The following is a 16,603-nucleotide window of genomic DNA, read 5'->3' as shown; positions in this document are numbered from 1 at the left end:
GTCCGACGATCACTAGTAATAAAGTGCTTTGTGACTCGCGTTGCAGGCCAAAGAGCAGACAGGAGCAACCGCATCTGTCATTTACGTCCCTCCGCCCTTTGCTGCTGCTGCCATCGACGAAGCCATCGAGGCGGAAATGCCCTTGGTGGTGTGCATCACTGAGGGCATCCCGCAGCAGGACATGGTACGGGTCAAGCACAAACTACTGCGCCAGGGGAAGACCAGGCTGATCGGGCCCAACTGCCCCGGAGTCATCAATGTGAGTGTGAAGTGGGAGCTTCCGGCTGGCGCGTCTCTCGCACTCCATTCAGTCCATCTCTGTCCACTCTGTGTCACCTGCGAGTAATGTAGAGTTTTGTCACTTTTCTGAAACTGTTGATTTCTTTTTTTTTTTTTTAGCCTTCAGAATGCAAAATTGGTATCATGCCTGGTCATATTCACAAGAAAGGAAGAATTGGTGAGTCTATTATAGATTTAGAAAGTTTCTCTCTTCCCCGCCTCCACCCTATATTCAAAACTCACAAAAGGAGTTTGTGACTGTGCAAGACAAATTCTTTTGAATTTAACTTTCGTGGAATTTTTCAGAAAGTATTGTAGTCTATTGATTCTCCATCATTGAGTTTAAGCCAGTTATAATTTTGCAGACTCAGTGAAGTTATTTTGGAGCAGTTCTTTTACTATTTTCCTGCTCAGCATGCTGTGGATTCTTCTATGTATTTGCAAAGATCAGTAATAATTTTCCTTTATCGATCATATTACAGTTTGTTCGTGCTTTCATCAGTTATATTACATTATGTACAGGTTTGAGCTTTGCTGAATGTTTGTTTGGTTGGTTTGTTTTCGGGCCACAGCCAGCAGTGCTCAGGGGTTACTCCTAGCTCTGCACTCAGGAATCACTCCTGGCAGTGCTTGGGGACCATATGGAATATCAGGGATCAAGCCCAGGTCCAGCATGTGCAAGGTAAACACCCTACCTGCTGTACAAACTCTCCAGCTCTTTACAGTTTTTTTTTGGACACATTTTCATTCACTTGGGTAAAATAGATAAGGAGTGACTAAGTCATAAGGTGGAAATATGGTCAGCTTTTTTAGAAATTGTTGGAGACCAAAGTGATATTTCTGTTTGTGCCACATCTTCAGTAATGTTTGATATTCACTGTATCAGAGTCATCCCATTGATCATTGATTTGCTTGAGCAGGTCCAGTAACATCTCTATTCATCTAGCCCTGAGATTTTAGCAGCCTCTCTTTACTCGTCCTTCCCAGTGGTGCCGCATTAGAGGCTCTTCAGGGTCAGGGGAATGAGACCCATCATTGTTACTGTATTTGGCATATGAATACGCCACGGGGAGCTTGCCAGGCTTTTCCTTGCAGGCAGTAAACTCTCAGTAGCTTGCCAGGTTCTCTAAGAGGGAAAACTAGGCTATCAGGTGTCTCGGCCATGTAATTCCGGGAGCTTGGTTTTATAATCTCTGGATGTTGGTCATTGATGGGATTACACGGCACGGGGGGTGGGGGTGGGGGAGCAGTCCCTGGGTGTGACTGCCTAGCTACTGTAAAATGGGGAATCTGGGTGGAAGAGGCCCAGTCCCAATCTGAGCAACCTTGGAGATCTTGGCCCTGGGTCCCGCGTACCTGGGTTCCTCTGCCAGGTCATTCATGAGTGAGGCTCATCCCAACGTGTGGAGAGTGGCCTTGAGCATGGCTGTGGCTGAGTTCCGGAGGTCTTCAACTGCTGGGGCTCTGCTCGGGGTGGGGAGGGAAACTCAGCTATTAGTCTTTAATTTTAGCCATTCTGAGAGCAAAGTGATAGCATTATTTTAATTTGAGTTTTCTTGATGATTACTGCTGGTTCTGCAGGCTTAAGTTTTTGGTGCTTTAATAGTTTGGGTAGCTCTAAGTCTAGCCTTTTTTGGCTTTTTGGGTCACACCTGACAATGCTCAGGGGTTACTCCTGGCTCTACACTCAGGAATTACTCCTAGTGGTACTTGAGGGACCAAGTGGGATGCCAGGGATCGAACCCGGGTTGGCCGCTTGTAAGACAAATGCCCTACCCACTGGGCCCAAGTCTAACTTTTTATGTCCTGCTACTTTGACAGAATCTTAAGAACCTCATAAGATATGGTTTTGATCTTATACTACTTTTATAGTTATAAAATAATTCCTACTAGTAATATGTTTCATGTCTATCTTAATACTTCCATTAAGGCTTTTCTTTCATTAGTTAAAGAAATTCCTGGGGGGACAAGTCAGCTGGATTTTATATACATGAATATTTGTAGCTTAAAGTACCATGTGATAGTCTGCATATGAACACAGGCTAAAATTTCAAAATTCTCTTCCTCCAAGGTATTGTGTCCAGATCTGGCACCCTGACTTATGAAGCGGTTCACCAGACCACACAAGTCGGACTGGGGCAGACTCTGTGTGTAGGTGAGGGGGCTTGCCCAAGTCATTGTTTTGGAATGCTTTAGAAGTATGTTAACTCAGTATACAAAAACAGTTGCTTTGATGTTTGCAGGTTTTGCTGCAGCTTTATTGAAATGATAATAACATTTTAAAATTATATTATGAAATACATTTTTATTTTGCTTAAGTGTAAAGCTCTACAGTAGCACTATAGCACTGTCGTCCTGTTGTTCATCAATTTGCTCGAGTGGGCACCAGTAATGTCTCCATTGTGAGACTTATTGTTACTTATTTTTACATATCAAATACTCCTTGGATAGCTTGCCAGGCTCTTCAGTGTGGGCGGGATACTCTTGGTAGCTTGCCGGGCTCTCTGAGAGGGACGGAGGAATAGAACCTGGGTTGGCTGCAATGCAGCAAGGCAAATGCCCTACCCACTGTGCTATTGCTCGTCCAAAGTTCTACAGTATATTTTCAAAATCCATCATCCAAGATTTGACTTCCACCCTGAAGAACAAGTGTTCTTGGTGTTTTGGCCCCTAAAGAACTCTGGCACCCGAAAATAGCACTTCACTTGCTCACTCTGAAGACATGGCTCTTTCGGTACTATAATTAGCATTTTGTTATTCTACTATCCCACATCCCGTCCTTTACACTCCCCAAATTCTGTGCCATGAATGATCTCATTCTTAAGACAGTCACCCGGGGCTCCTCTCTAGTGGAAAGTTCCGTTATTTTATTTTTATTGGTAGAAAAATCCAGGTTGAGGAGGGTGGGGAGCTCCCCACAGCCTCTTCTCTGCTGCCGAGCCACACTGCCTTTTCTCTTCTGTATGTTTAGGGGAATCCAGCCCAGGGACCATGTATGTGGTGCATATGTTCTACCATGGCATTCCGTGTCCAGCCTGTCTTCTGCTCTGGAAAGGAAAAATGCTTTTATGTTTTAAAATAAGTTCCTATATAAGCAAGGGAGATTTCTCATTTTTACTCCTTTAAATTCCTGTAAATATTTCTTCAAAGTCTTAGGCTATTTTTTTAAAAACATTTTTATAACTAAAAACTATAATAGCACTAGAATTAAGACTCAAGCCCATGAAATCAGTGCCGGAGATAGTAATTTGAACTTTTCTGTGTGTGAGCACAGGAGGAAATGATTCCTGCTTTTGAGAGAAGGTCGTAACCTGAAAATCAAGATGAGTGGCGTCCAGTCTCTCGGTGCCAGTCCAGGTGTCTGCTCTTACGTGATGGCCGTACGCCGTCACCTGAGCTGCTCTGGGTAAGAGGTGGCACGGCCCCTCACTGGCTGCTGCAGTCCGGACGTGGTCTCTCTGCAGTGTGCCTCACTAACTGGGCATGTTGCCCACAAAAAGGGTTAGGAAGAGAAAACAGTCTCACCTGCTGGTGTTTTCTTAAAATGTAAATTATTTTTGGTTTTAGTTCGGGGGCAATACTTGATGGAGCTCAGGGGCTGCTCTCCGCCCAGAGCTCAGGGTCTCTCCTGGTGGGGCGTGGAGCCTGTGGACAAAACCCCTCACCTCCCGCTTCTGAACAGGCGCCCAGATGCTCTTTGAGCTGTCTCCCTGGCCTCTTAAATTGCTTGTTTTTAAAAAATTGTGTGGGAATTTGAGCAGGAGGGAAGGGTTTTGATATAAGAAACAGACCAAAAAGGGGCATCAAATACTGTGTCAACCACCATTCATTATTCATGTAATCCGAACAAAAGTAAATGTAGCATTTTGTGATTTTTAAGTGCTAGATGCAAAACTGATGATACATTGAAAAATATTGGCTGGAAACCAGCTGCAAAAAGGGTAAGAGATTCTGAAATTTCATAGTTCTTTTTTCACATTGTATGATAATACTGGTATACTTTGACCTTTTCAGGTATCGGAGGGGATCCATTTAATGGAACAGATTTTATTGATTGCCTTGAAATCTTTCTGAATGATCCAGCCACAGAAGGTATCATACTGATTGGTGAAATTGGTGGTAATGCCGAAGAAAATGCTGCAGAATTCCTGAAGAAGCATAATTCAGTGAGTATTTATTTGAAAAAGTACAGCTCTTTGTGCTTGAATAGTGCCACATGCTTGTTTTAGAGGCTAGTCTTAGTTTTCCAGAGATTAATTTTAAAATTGATTTTTAATTTATTTTTTCGGGGGGGGGGCGTCCACACCTGGCAGTGGTCAGGGCTTACTCCTGCCGCTGTGCTCAGGGATTACTCGTGGCAGGGTTTGGGGACCATGTGGAGTGCTGGGGATCGAACCTGGGTTGGCCGCATGCAAGGCAAGTGCCCTGGGCTCTCTACCCTCACTCAGTCCCTGAGATTATTGGTTTTTTTTTTTTTTTTGCTTTTTGGGTCACACCCAGCAATGCACAGGGGTTACTCCTGGCTCCTCTGCACTCAGGAGTTACCCCTGGCAATGCTCGGGGGACCATATGGGATGCTGGGAATCAAACCCGGGTCGTCCACGTGCAAGGCAAACACCCTACCCCCTGTGCTATTGCTCCAAAAATTAAAAGGTTAATTTTTTTTAAAAGAAAACTTAAGAAACTTTCTGATCTGGGCCTTTAGTATCACCACTCAGAAAACTTAGGTATTTGGAATTTTCCCCCCACCTATTTTGTACAACTCCTATTCTCTATTCCTCCTTCTTTACCTTTCCCCACACTTTGATAAAAGGTAAGTTGTCTCCAGCTGAAAGAGAAACATTCGCTCCATCGACTTGGAGGCCCCCCTTGACCTGCAGATTACATTTTGACCTAAAATTGGTTTTCTTTTTCTCTTGATCAGGAGCTTCAAAAGTTTGTAAATTTTTCTGGACCTCTCTTGTAGTCCGTCCTTCTGGCGTACAGAGCACTTCCTTCCAGAGGGCAAGTGGAGAAGCTCCATTGCTTCCATCCTAGGATGCCTCCCTAGAATTAAGTGTAAGGGTTCTGTGAAGTTGCATCATGTTATACTTAGCTTAAGGAAATTAAACTCTTATTTCTGGGATAAGGAAGCAGGGCATGTCTCAGAAACAGGGGGAATGGGGGAGGTGTATAAATGATTGCTGGAATTTTCTCAACATTGACAAGTGACTGAAGTAGCATCTTGAGGCGGCCAGGTGGAGGGTAGAGTTAACTCTCTTTGGGAGAGAAATGGAGGGATGGAAGCGTTAACTGCCACAGACAGGTCATCGGAGAATTCGAGGAACCACATCATCTAGAAGGTATATTCTTACTAAAGCTGCATATTTATGTGCGACTGAGGTCTTCAAGGGGTGGTTTTCCCTTGCATGGCTCTCTTGTATGGTGCTTTCAAACCCTGGGTGTGATGTAAGAAGTGAGTCAGCTTTCCTAGTATCTGGAGCTTTCGCTTTCTGTGCATTCCCTCCTCTTCAGTAGCCCGGCCTCTGTTGCTTAGACCTTAAGCAAATTATTCAACTCTCAGCAAGGTATTAAAGGCCTGTTTCCTTGTTGGTGAAACCAAAATACAATAGTGCCTTACACTTTTGTTGTGAGGACCGAGAGTTGTTTTTTTTTTACAGTTGCTATTTTATTTTGGTAAGCATGACTCTTGTTTGTTTCTTTTTTTTTAATAGAATCATTGTGAGATACAGTTGCAAAGCTTTCATGTTTGAGTTTCAGTCATACAAGATCAAATACCCATCCCTTCACTAGCACACATTTTCCACCACCAGTGTCCCCAGTATCTCCAGGACCGTGAGTTTTAAGTGACTCAGAAGCATAAAGCAGCCACACCAGCCACCCGCGGACACTCGCACGGAGCCGTTTCTCAAGCTGTGCTGAGTCTTGTGCTCCTGACATGACTTTTGCAGAGGCCACCAGTGACCTTGGTTTATTCTTGTCCATTTGATTTTTCTTCCCATTCTTCTCTTTATCTTTTCACAGATTTACTTCTGTACCCATTTCTTGAGTGTGAATGATTATTGTATACAAACAAGGTCACACTTTATGCAGTTGCCAAGTCAGAAATCTCTGATACTTCTCTTTGATCCTTTAATTGTTACTTCATTAGAAGGGTTCTGTCACTGAGATCTCGATAATATCGCAGGATTCAGAGCATCACCCTCAATTCGTGTCTGCTCGGCAGGCCCTCATTTTATCTCGCCTGTGGTTTAGGTATAGATGTATATCACTGCTCTGCACCTCCGATTTTGCCCATTACCTCCCATCAGGGCTGCTTCCCCATCCCCAACCCTTCACTCCTACCCTGGGCTTTTTATCTCTGTAATCTAGGGCCAGTTTGGCATCTCTGCAGAGCTCAGTCGGGAGGGAGCGGGGTCTGGCTGTGGGCATGGCAGCAGCTTTCGGGTGTGAGTGCGACTGCCAGGGCTTTGGCAGGGCTGGCACTCAGCCCCCCTTCCCAAGGGCACCAGGGCTTGCTCTTGGCTCTGTGCTCAGGGATCACTCCTGTGGGACTCTGGGGACCATGGGGTAGCAGTATGATGGAATTCAGGTCAGCTGTATGCAAGGCAAGTGCCCTAACTGTTGTCCTGTCTCAGCCGATCCTAAAGGATCAGCTTTTAGGGGGTTTGGAGGGGGGCGCACATCTAGTAATGCTCGGGGTTAACTTCTGGCTCTGCATTGAGATCCCTCCTGGCAGGGATGCGGGGGAGTGGGAGGATGACCCTATGGGTGCCGGGGATTGAGCACAGGTCAGCCGAGTGCAGGGCAAGCACAGTGCCCGCAGTCCTGGCGCTCAGGCTCCGTCAGGACTTATGATGTCATGGATGATCTGCTGAAAATGTGACTTATTGATAGTGAATGATGAGACCTGTCGGCCGATGGAGATGTTAGGTAACTCAGCGAGTGGACATTTTTATGTGACCAATATGGGTTATAAAATTATCACAAGTAGAAGACCCATCAGGGGGCAGGACAGACCAATGAATTTTAAAGGTTACAAAGGACAAAAAGTTCATCGCTGTGGTTTTGGACTCCAACATTACGTTTGACCTTTAAGAGATTAGTGCTTGACAGTGCTCAGGGGTTGCTCTGTGCCTCTGACAATTTTTTTTGTTTCCATTTTTATTGGGTCCTACGACTTCTAGCTCTATTAATGATACTTGTATGCATCCTTTGTTCCTGTACCATGCCACCACCAGAGGGACCACTTCCTGCTACGAAATTTCAAGTCCAACCTTAAATGATCATATTGTCTAGATTCTGATTAATGACAGTAAATGACTCTTTCAGTTAAAACTTATAGAGGAGGAGAGAGAGAAAAAGAGAGGGAGAGAGAGAGGGGAGAAAGAGACAGAGACAGAGAGGGAGAGAGAGAGAACTCCTTGAATAGGTTTGTGTAATATAGACAAATATCTGTAGTTAGAGGATGTAAGCCCTGAGCACAGCTGGGTGTCACCTTCCCCCCAACCCCTCAAAAAGATAAAAGAAAAATATCTACAATTATCTGACCATTAAAATAGTGTTTAAAACTTTTCCACTTATATACACGTGAGGCCAGCCTTTCTTCTTGCACTTCAGTAAGAATAATAAATCAGAGTAGATGGAACGTAAAAGCAAGTAGCGAAAGTTCATTTGTCTTTTCTTCAGGCATTCGACTGCAAAAATGTAAAGTAATTTTTACAATTTGGCATCTCACTAGAAGGGTATCTTAAAATACAGCTTAAGGGATTGGAGCGATAGCATAGTGGGTAGGGCATTTGCCTTGCATGCGGCTGATCTGGGTTTGATTCCCAGCATCCCATATGGCCCCCTGAGCACTGCCAGGAGTAATTAAAATTAAAAAAAGGAGTAATTCCTGAGTGCAAAGCCAGGAGTACCCTGTGCATCACTGGGTACTCAAAAAAAAAAAGCAAAAAAAAAAAAGTTTTAAAAACGTCTTTATTTATTTATTTATTTTTTAATTAATTTATTCTTTTATTGAATCACCATGTGTAAAAACGTCTTTAGTACACGTCTTGTCAAATTTTTGACATAGTAAACATTAGCTTTTATAAAATTATTTTGAATCCTCAGTAATTGGTTACTCAATAAGTTACTCAGCAATTGCATGGGGTTACTTAGGAAGGTACTCAGCAATTGCACGGGGTCTCATGTACCCTGGGACCTGCTGCTGGATGGTAACAGAGAGTCTGCTTGTTCCTGCATCCCTCGCTGCCCGCGTTCCACCTACAGACCTGGTATTTTCTTTCGTGTGGAACTTGGCCCTAGAATCAGATGTTGCTTTAGGAGATCTCTAAACTGGTTGATGCCTACACATTTTAGATTGTGGTATTGATAGTGTGCATATTAAAACTGTATTCATATGTCTATAATATGATACCTGTCTAGAGCAGGGCTACTCTTATTTCACCCCTCAGAAACTAGTCCCTGACGGCCTGTGTTCACATTGGTTGTATAACCAAAGATAGGGTTTGCTGGATCAGACCAACCCTGATCTTCCTCCTCAGAGTATAGAATTCCAGAGGAGACAGGCCCTTGGCCATGGGTGTGGCTTTGCCACTTTCTTCCTCAGATGAGTAAGTGAATGCAGTGGGGAGAACTGTGTCCCCTCAGACAGCAGGACACTGAGGCTGACGACTCCTCCGAAGCCCTTCCCTGCATCCCCCCACCCTCATCTTTCACTTTGTTAAGGGTGAACTAAGGGTGGATCAAGATATGTAAGATATGTAATCAGGTTGAAATAAAGCAGCCTGATCTTGTGTCTTAAATTTTCTTAATTATCTCAAATCACAGACATTTTTTTTTGTTTGTTTTATTTTGTTGTTTTTGCTTTTTTTTTTTGGGGGGGGGGTCACACCTGGCGATGCACAGGGGTCACTCCTGGCTCTGCACTGAGGAATTACTCCTGGCGGTGCTGAGGGACTATATGGGATGCTGAGACTCGAACCTGGGTCAGCTGTGTGCCAGGTGAACGCCCTACCTGCTGTGCTATCGCTCCAGCCCCACATTTTCAAGTGTGCTCTTTCTTTCCAAATGAGTCGTGTAGATATTTGTAAAACACCTTGTGCCAGTGACATTGAGATTTAGTCGCTAGATGTTAAAAGTTTGACTCTAATTTTACTGCCTGGGTATGCATGTTTGAGTCATCTCAAAGGCGAATGCTATGATTTCGGTCATAGTTTAATATTTGTGTTGGTTTTCTTAGGTCAGACACGCGCCCTGCCCTAGCTGTTTGCCATTCATTTGGCATCCCTGGAATTGAAGCCCCTACCACTTCCCGCATTAAGCATCTTTGAAATCTCCCTCTCCAGGGTCCCAAAGCCAAGCCTGTCGTTTCCTTCATTGCTGGTTTGACGGCTCCTCCTGGCAGGAGGATGGGCCACGCGGGGGCTATTATTGCTGGAGGAAAAGGCGGCGCCAAGGAGAAGATCTCTGCCCTCCAGAGTGCCGGCGTTGTCGTCAGCATGTCCCCGGCACAGCTGGGGACCACCATCTACAAGGTGAGCTAGACCCACATGCCCAAAGTTACGGGCTTCAGTGCCTGGAGACCAGGATCTTTTCCTCTGGTCTGATCCCTGCAAACAAGAAATTAAAAACCAAACAACTCAGGTTGCTGGAAAGAGGCACTTACTGTACACTCAAAGAGAACAGTGTTTTGACACAAACTTCTTTGCCCTTGCCTCAGGAAGAATGAGATAGAACCCGTGCTTGGTGGATTCTTTGCATGACCCTGACTTTGGACTATGGCACTGTGTTTGAAAGAAGTCTGGGTGATTAGTGTGTGAAAATGAATTTTATTTAAAAGAGGGCAAGAAAAAGCAGATTCTTAAATTCACCCTTGAAGGCGTGTGGTACCATTTGACTCCAGCAGGGGGCAGCAAGTTCCCGTACATTTTGTGATACTGTAATTCTCGCAATAGAGAAATGGGAATTTCCATATTTTTCTTTTCGGGTATTTCTGAGGTTCTTGACATTTTGTTCAAATACTTACTAAATATGATTATTAGCAAGTTTTGTTCTCTGGGAAGCTAAATAAATCTGTTTTCATTGTCTTATTTAAAAGTACAGTATAGTTCATGTATAATATTAAAAATTTGAATATTACAGTCACTTTTGTCAGTGCATGTTGGTAATTCTGCAGCAGGAAAATTACATACAGTTTAAAGTCTCTAATCCTATGCATTTCCACAACATGGACGCGGAAGCTCTGCATCAAGATTAATACAATTCAAATGGACACAGACTAATGCATAATCCTATGCATTTCCACAACATGGACGCGGAAGCTCTGCATCAAGATTAATACAATTCAAATGGACACAGACTAATGCAAAAGCACCTTCAGCCCAGCACATTTCATTTCTGTAATTTTTGGATGTCAGAAGTTCATAAAAGGTTTTTGAATCAGTTTGGCCATGAATATAAATTGAATCTTTTCCCTTCTCATCCCTTCCCTTTTTTCTTTCTCTTCTGTGTTTGAAGGAATTTGAAAAGCGGAAACTGCTATGAAAGGAAAAACACACACGAGTTCCTTCACACCGAGGAATGAATCATCCAGCGCTGGGAACCCGCAGCAGTCAGCGCCCTCGGCCGCCTTCGCCCGTCAGCCAGGCCCAGGCGCTGGTCTTTCCGGACACGAGAACCAAAACAAGGCTCGAATGTCCTCTACCGAGATGTTTCGACCTCCCTGTATAACAGAGACGGCCAATAAATCTGATGCTTGATTTGATTAGAGTTTTGGAGACTTTGTTATCCCAGGATGGGGAATAGGAGAAATGGGAAGGATGAATGTATGTGCATATGTGTGTCTGTGCATGCGTGTGTGTGTGTGTGTGTGTGTTAAGATCTTCTTAAATTTTTAAAAATTTTATTAAATCACTGGGAGATACACAGTTACAAAGTTGCTCACGATTGAGTTTCGGTCATACTATGCTCCAACACCCGTCCCTTCACTAGTGTATATTTCCCACCACCAGTGTTCCCAGTTTCCTTCCTTCCACTCCCCACCCCAGTCTGCTGTGGCAGGCACTTTTCTTCTTTTTCTTGCTCTCTTGCTCTCTCCCTCTCCTTTTCTCTCTCTCTCCCTCTCCTTCTCTCTCTCTCTCTCTCTCTCTCTCTCTCTCTCTCTCTCTCTCTCTCTCTCTCTCTCTCTCTCTCTCCTTTTGGGCTTTTGGGGCTCTCGTTTTTCTGATTTCATTTGTATAATCAGTGAAAGTCCAATTTATATATAACATATGCCCCAGGATATATATATAATTTCACTTGTATCACTTGTCATCTCGTTGCTCATCAATTTGCTCGAGTGGGCACCAGTAATGTTTCCATTCATCCCTTTCACATGCTAGTGTAGCCCAGTGGTGTCTGCTCTCCAGGAACACGAAGAGCATTCAGGGTCTTGACCATCCTGTAGGTGGGCGGCCAGGCATACTTCTGACGTCCCGGGGAATCCAGTTGGGGAATCTGCTCTAGTCCAGTGGTCATCTCCAAATCACCTTACGTGTCCGGCCCATCCGATTTTCGACGCCTTAGCAAATGAGACAGCATCCCTGATTCTCAGTCATCGACGGAGGTTGGAACTTTGGATTCCTTCTCTCACTTGAGTGGAATGTGATACTCCTAGCATAGCTCTTTCGATTCCTCTTTGGGATACCTGAATAGTGTTCTCATCCTGTTTGCATAGGGCCCAGGTCTCTGAGGCGTATGTTAGTGCAGGAAGAACAGTGGAGTTGAAAAGCTGTGCCTAGAGCTGGAGGTTCTTGGTCTTTTTAACCACTTCTTCGACATTTTTGAAGGCATTCCATACCGCTCTCTTTCTCCTGCACAGCTCAGGTGCCAGATCATTTTTCATGTTGATTTCTCGACCCAGGTACACATAACTGCTGCATTTGGAGATGTTCGTTCTGTTGAGGGCAAATGGAACATCAGGAACTAGTCTGTTTCTCATGAACATTGTCTTTGTGAGATTCAGCTTCAGTCTGACCTTTCCACACTTGCGGTCGAAGTTGGCCAGCATTTGTGCCACTTGGCTAATGTTTGGTTTTATTAGATAAGTCAAAAACAGTAAGAAAAATGGGCCCCATTCCCCTGACCCTGGAAGAACCCCTAATATGGCAGTGTTGAGAAGGAATTGCAAAGAGAGGCTGCTAAAATCTCAGGGCCAAACTATGCTGCCAAAATGAAGGACTAAAATGAATGTCTGCACTTTTAATTTTTTAAAAAAAATGTAGGAGTATCACTGTATCACTGTCATCCTGCTGATCAACAATTCGCTCGTGACAGCCCAGTAATGTCTCCATTCATCCTAGCCCTAAGATTTTAGCTGTCTCTTTTTACTTGTCCTTCCTAATGGTGCTGCACTAGAGGCTCTTCAGGGTCAGGGGGATGAGACCCATTATTGTTATTGTATTTGGTATATGAATACGTCACAGGGAGCTTTCCAGGCTCTCCCAGCAGGGAGTAAACTCTCGGTAGCTTGCCAGGTTCTTCAAGAGGGAGAACTTGGCTATCAGATGTCGCTTGGCCGTGAAGCTTGGTTTTATAGTCTCTGGATGTTGGTCATTGATGGGATTACACAGCACCAGGGGCAGTTTCTGGGTGTGACTGCCTAGCTACTGGAAAATGGGGAATCTGGGTGGAAGAGGCCCAATCCCAATCTGAGCAGCCTTGGAAATCTTGGCCATGGGTCCTGCACACCTGGGTTCCTCTGCCGGTTCCTTCATGTGTGAGGCTCGTCCGAACGTGTGGAGAGTGGCCTTGAGCATGGCTGTGGCTGAGTTCCAGAGATCTTCAACTGCTGGGGCTTTGCTCGGTGTGGGGAGGGAAACTCAACCTGCTCCCTCCCAGGGGCCCCAGTGAAGACAGCCAGGCGCAGGGGCAAGAGACTCACAGAATTATTATCAAAGCACTAAATTCTAGCAGTTTCTCACTAAAATAAGCCATCCAAGATGGAACGGCTTCATAAGTTCTTCCTCCATGTTGGCTCGAAGAGCTGTTCTTTGCATAAAGGAGCCTGTAAATACTCTTTCCCCCTGCATTGGACCCTCCTAAGAAGAGAGGGTGGGGGTGGACAGTTCTAATCACAGCAATGGGAGAAGAAACAAAAGGAGAAGACTTATCAGCGGTGAGTCAGGAAGTGAGGAACACAGCATTACGATGAGTTTTATATAGAACTTTCTATGGAGACCGTCTGAGAGACACAAAATATCTGAAAACATCCATAACGATATGTATGTGTTTGAATGATAAATAAGAAATGTAGGAGTACTGCTTAATCAATTCAGCCATTGATTATGCTGATTGAATTGGGCATGAACTCCACATTACTTTTTTTTATTCTATTCTGTATGTTAACTTTATTATTTTTAATATAATAAATTTTATTAATATAATAAATATTAAATTTATTATATATTATTTCCCCCCTTTTTTGATTCACCATGAGATACAGCTACAAAGCTTTTATGTTTGAACTTCAGTCATATAATCATCAAACTCCCATCCCTTCACCAGTGTACACTTTCCACCACCAAAATCCCCATTATCCCCTTCCCCACTCCTGGTTCCAACCCTTCCTCTGCTGGTGTGACAATTTCCCCCTTACTCTCTCTACTTCGGTTACATTCGATATTTTGACACCAGTCTCACCACCACTCAAACCTGCTGAAAAGGCAATGCTAGATGATTTGTTTTGTATTGCTTATTATGGATAGAATATAATGTCCAGAAAATTCTGTGTCATTCTCTTCTGGAAGCTTTAGTTTATAGTCTCTGGGCCTTGACCATTGATGAGATTACGTGGAGCCAGGGGCAGTTTGTGGGTGTGACTGCCAAGCTTCTGGAGAACTGGGGACCTGGGGGGAGGAGGCCCAGTCCTGATCCAAGTGGGCTTGGAGATCTCAGGCATGGGTTCCCGCATATTTGGGTTTTCCTGCCAGTCCGCCCTCTGGTGAGCTTCACCCCATCTTGGGTGAGGCTTGTCCAAGCATGTGGAGAGTGTCCTTGGGCATGGCAGCAGTTGGGTTCTGGAGGTTTTCAGCTGCCGGCATTTTACTTGGGGCAGGGAGGGAAACTCAACCCGCCCCCCTCAGAGACGCCCTGGTAAAGACAGCTTGGTGTGGGGTCAGGGCATTCTATAGTGCTCTCTTCCGGGATCTTTAGTTTATAGTCTCTGGGCCTTGGCCATTGATGAGATTACATGGCACCAGGGGCAGTTTGTGGGTACAGCTGCCAAGCTACTGGAAAACTGGGGACCTGGGGGAGGAGGCCGAGTCCCAATCCAAGCGGGCTTGGAGATCTCAGTCACAGGTTCCTGCATATATGGGTTTTTCTGCCTGTCCACTCTCTGGTGAGCTTCATCTCGTTTTAGGTGAGGCTCATGCCCTTTTGGGTGAGGCTCGTCCGAGCATGTGGAGAGTGGCCTTGGACATGGCGGTGGTTGGGTTCTGGAGGTTTTTGGCTGCTGGAGTTCTGCTTGAGGCAGAGAGGAAGACTCAATCAACCTGCTTCCCTCTGAGGTGCCCCAGTGAAGACAGCCTGGCTCGGGGTCAGGGCATTCTGCGGTGCTCTCTTCTGGGAGCCGTAGTTTATAGTCTCTGGGTCTTGGCCATTAGTGAGATTACATGGTGCCAGGGACAGTTTGTGGGTGTGACCACCAAGCTAATTAAAAACTGGAGGCCTCAGGGGAGGAGGCCCAGTCCTGATCCAAGTGAGTCTAGTGCTCTCAGTCATGGGTTCCCACCTACCTCTGTGAAAAAAGCTTATAAATGAGCTTATATAGCTGACCCAGAGGTGGTTTGGTTGTGTCTCAAACAAACAAAGCTAGGGGGGCCACACCTAGCTGTGCCCAGGGCTTAATCCTGGGGGGATTCAGGGACCACATTGAAAATGTTTTGGAAAAGACCAAAGCTTTACCCGGTGAAGGCCTGTAATGCTTGTTTGCAGTGTTCTGTCACATACCTTCAGCTTCTGTACTGTAATCATTTAGTGAGCACCTACCATGTGACAGACACTGACAGGCTTTATTTGAATGTTTCAAATCCTTAATTATAGTTCAAAGTGCCTGCGTTTTCACAGAGCCAACTTATCTTTTATTTTTATTTATTTATTTATTTTGCGTCTCAAGGTTGGAAAGAACATACCTGCTGCTGGGTTTTTTATTCTTTATCTTATTATAGGACCTCCCTAAGGTAGTAAAAATATAGACAAACTGTACTCTGTTTCTACTTGGTAAATGCTTTATAATTAGTCCCCTGCAGGGAAGAATCTATCTTATTCATTGTATATCCCTGGCACCTATAATAATGCCTGGTACATAGTTAGTACTGTAGCACTGTTGCATTGTTGTCCCATTGTTCATCAATTTGCTTGAGCGGGCACCAGTTACATCTTCATTGTGAGACTTTTTACTTATTTTGGCATATCTAATATGCCACGAGTAGCTTGCCAGGCTGTGCTGTGCAGGCGGGATACTCTCAGTAGCTTGCCAGGCTCTCCGAGAGGGACAGAGTAATCAAACCTGGGTCGGCTGCATGCAAGGCAAATGCCCTACCCACTGTGCTATTGCTCTAGTCCATACAAAGTTAATGCTCAATAAATAGTTTGAATTGAAATGAGAAACCTATGCAAAGATACAGGAATTAGGTAGTGGCTGATCTTTTTAGTTTCCATTTTTATTATTATAGGGCTCTAAGAATTCCATTCATTATGCAAGGAATGTTTACCGGATACCTGCATAATTGCAGACTATCAAATACTATAGTAAATACCTAGATTCCATGGGATAATAAGATGAACAACAAGTGCTTTTCAATTGGAAAGGATGATGGGGCCTGATGAGTGGTTATGGATATATGATGATGATGGTGATGATGGCAGTGATGGTGAAGAAGATGGCGCTCATGCTGATGTGATAATAAGATGGAGAGAAGACAGGATCAGTGGAGGTGTTTACCACTGACATGATGAGGGTCATGATGGGAATTTTTTAATCAGTCTACATCAGATACCACGTATTGTTCCAAATGCTTTACACATACTAATATGTGTTAATAATAATCTTCACAATGACCTCAAAAGTGTGATACAGTTATTATCTCCAGTTTACAAATGAGAGGACCAAGAGAGGTTAAACTCTTGTCCAGAGCGAGATGGTGCTATAAAAGTAAATCTTGCAGATGTATTTAAACAAAGGTTCTCACCAGTTCAGGGAGCCAGGCCATCATGAGGATGTCAGACAATGTTTTTAGTGTTGCATCTGCTAAATATGGGGGTGGTATATTTGCTA

At 44.4% G+C, this 16,603-nt stretch overlaps 1 protein-coding gene across 1 annotated transcript in view; it reads left to right on the top strand.

The window, feature by feature from the left end:
• Positions 1 to 11,050, top strand: part of SUCLG1 (succinate-CoA ligase GDP/ADP-forming subunit alpha) — a 29,471-nt gene extending 18,421 nt beyond the window's left edge. Inside the window, 6 exon segments of the mRNA XM_004612016.3 lie at positions 47 to 259; positions 400 to 457; positions 2,351 to 2,434; positions 4,294 to 4,445; positions 9,633 to 9,821; positions 10,804 to 11,050. Coding sequence (XP_004612073.2) covers positions 47 to 259; positions 400 to 457; positions 2,351 to 2,434; positions 4,294 to 4,445; positions 9,633 to 9,821; positions 10,804 to 10,830 — 723 coding nt within the window. The 3' untranslated portion in view covers positions 10,831 to 11,050.
• The last annotated feature ends 5,553 nt before the right edge of the window (positions 11,051 to 16,603 follow it).

The sequence above is a fragment of the Sorex araneus genome, chromosome X, assembly GCF_027595985.1.
Source record: "Sorex araneus isolate mSorAra2 chromosome X, mSorAra2.pri, whole genome shotgun sequence".
Lineage (NCBI taxonomy): Eukaryota > Metazoa > Chordata > Mammalia > Eulipotyphla > Soricidae > Sorex > Sorex araneus.
The sequence above is the reverse complement of the archived record's forward strand: the minus strand, read 5'-3'. Positions and strand labels throughout refer to the sequence as shown.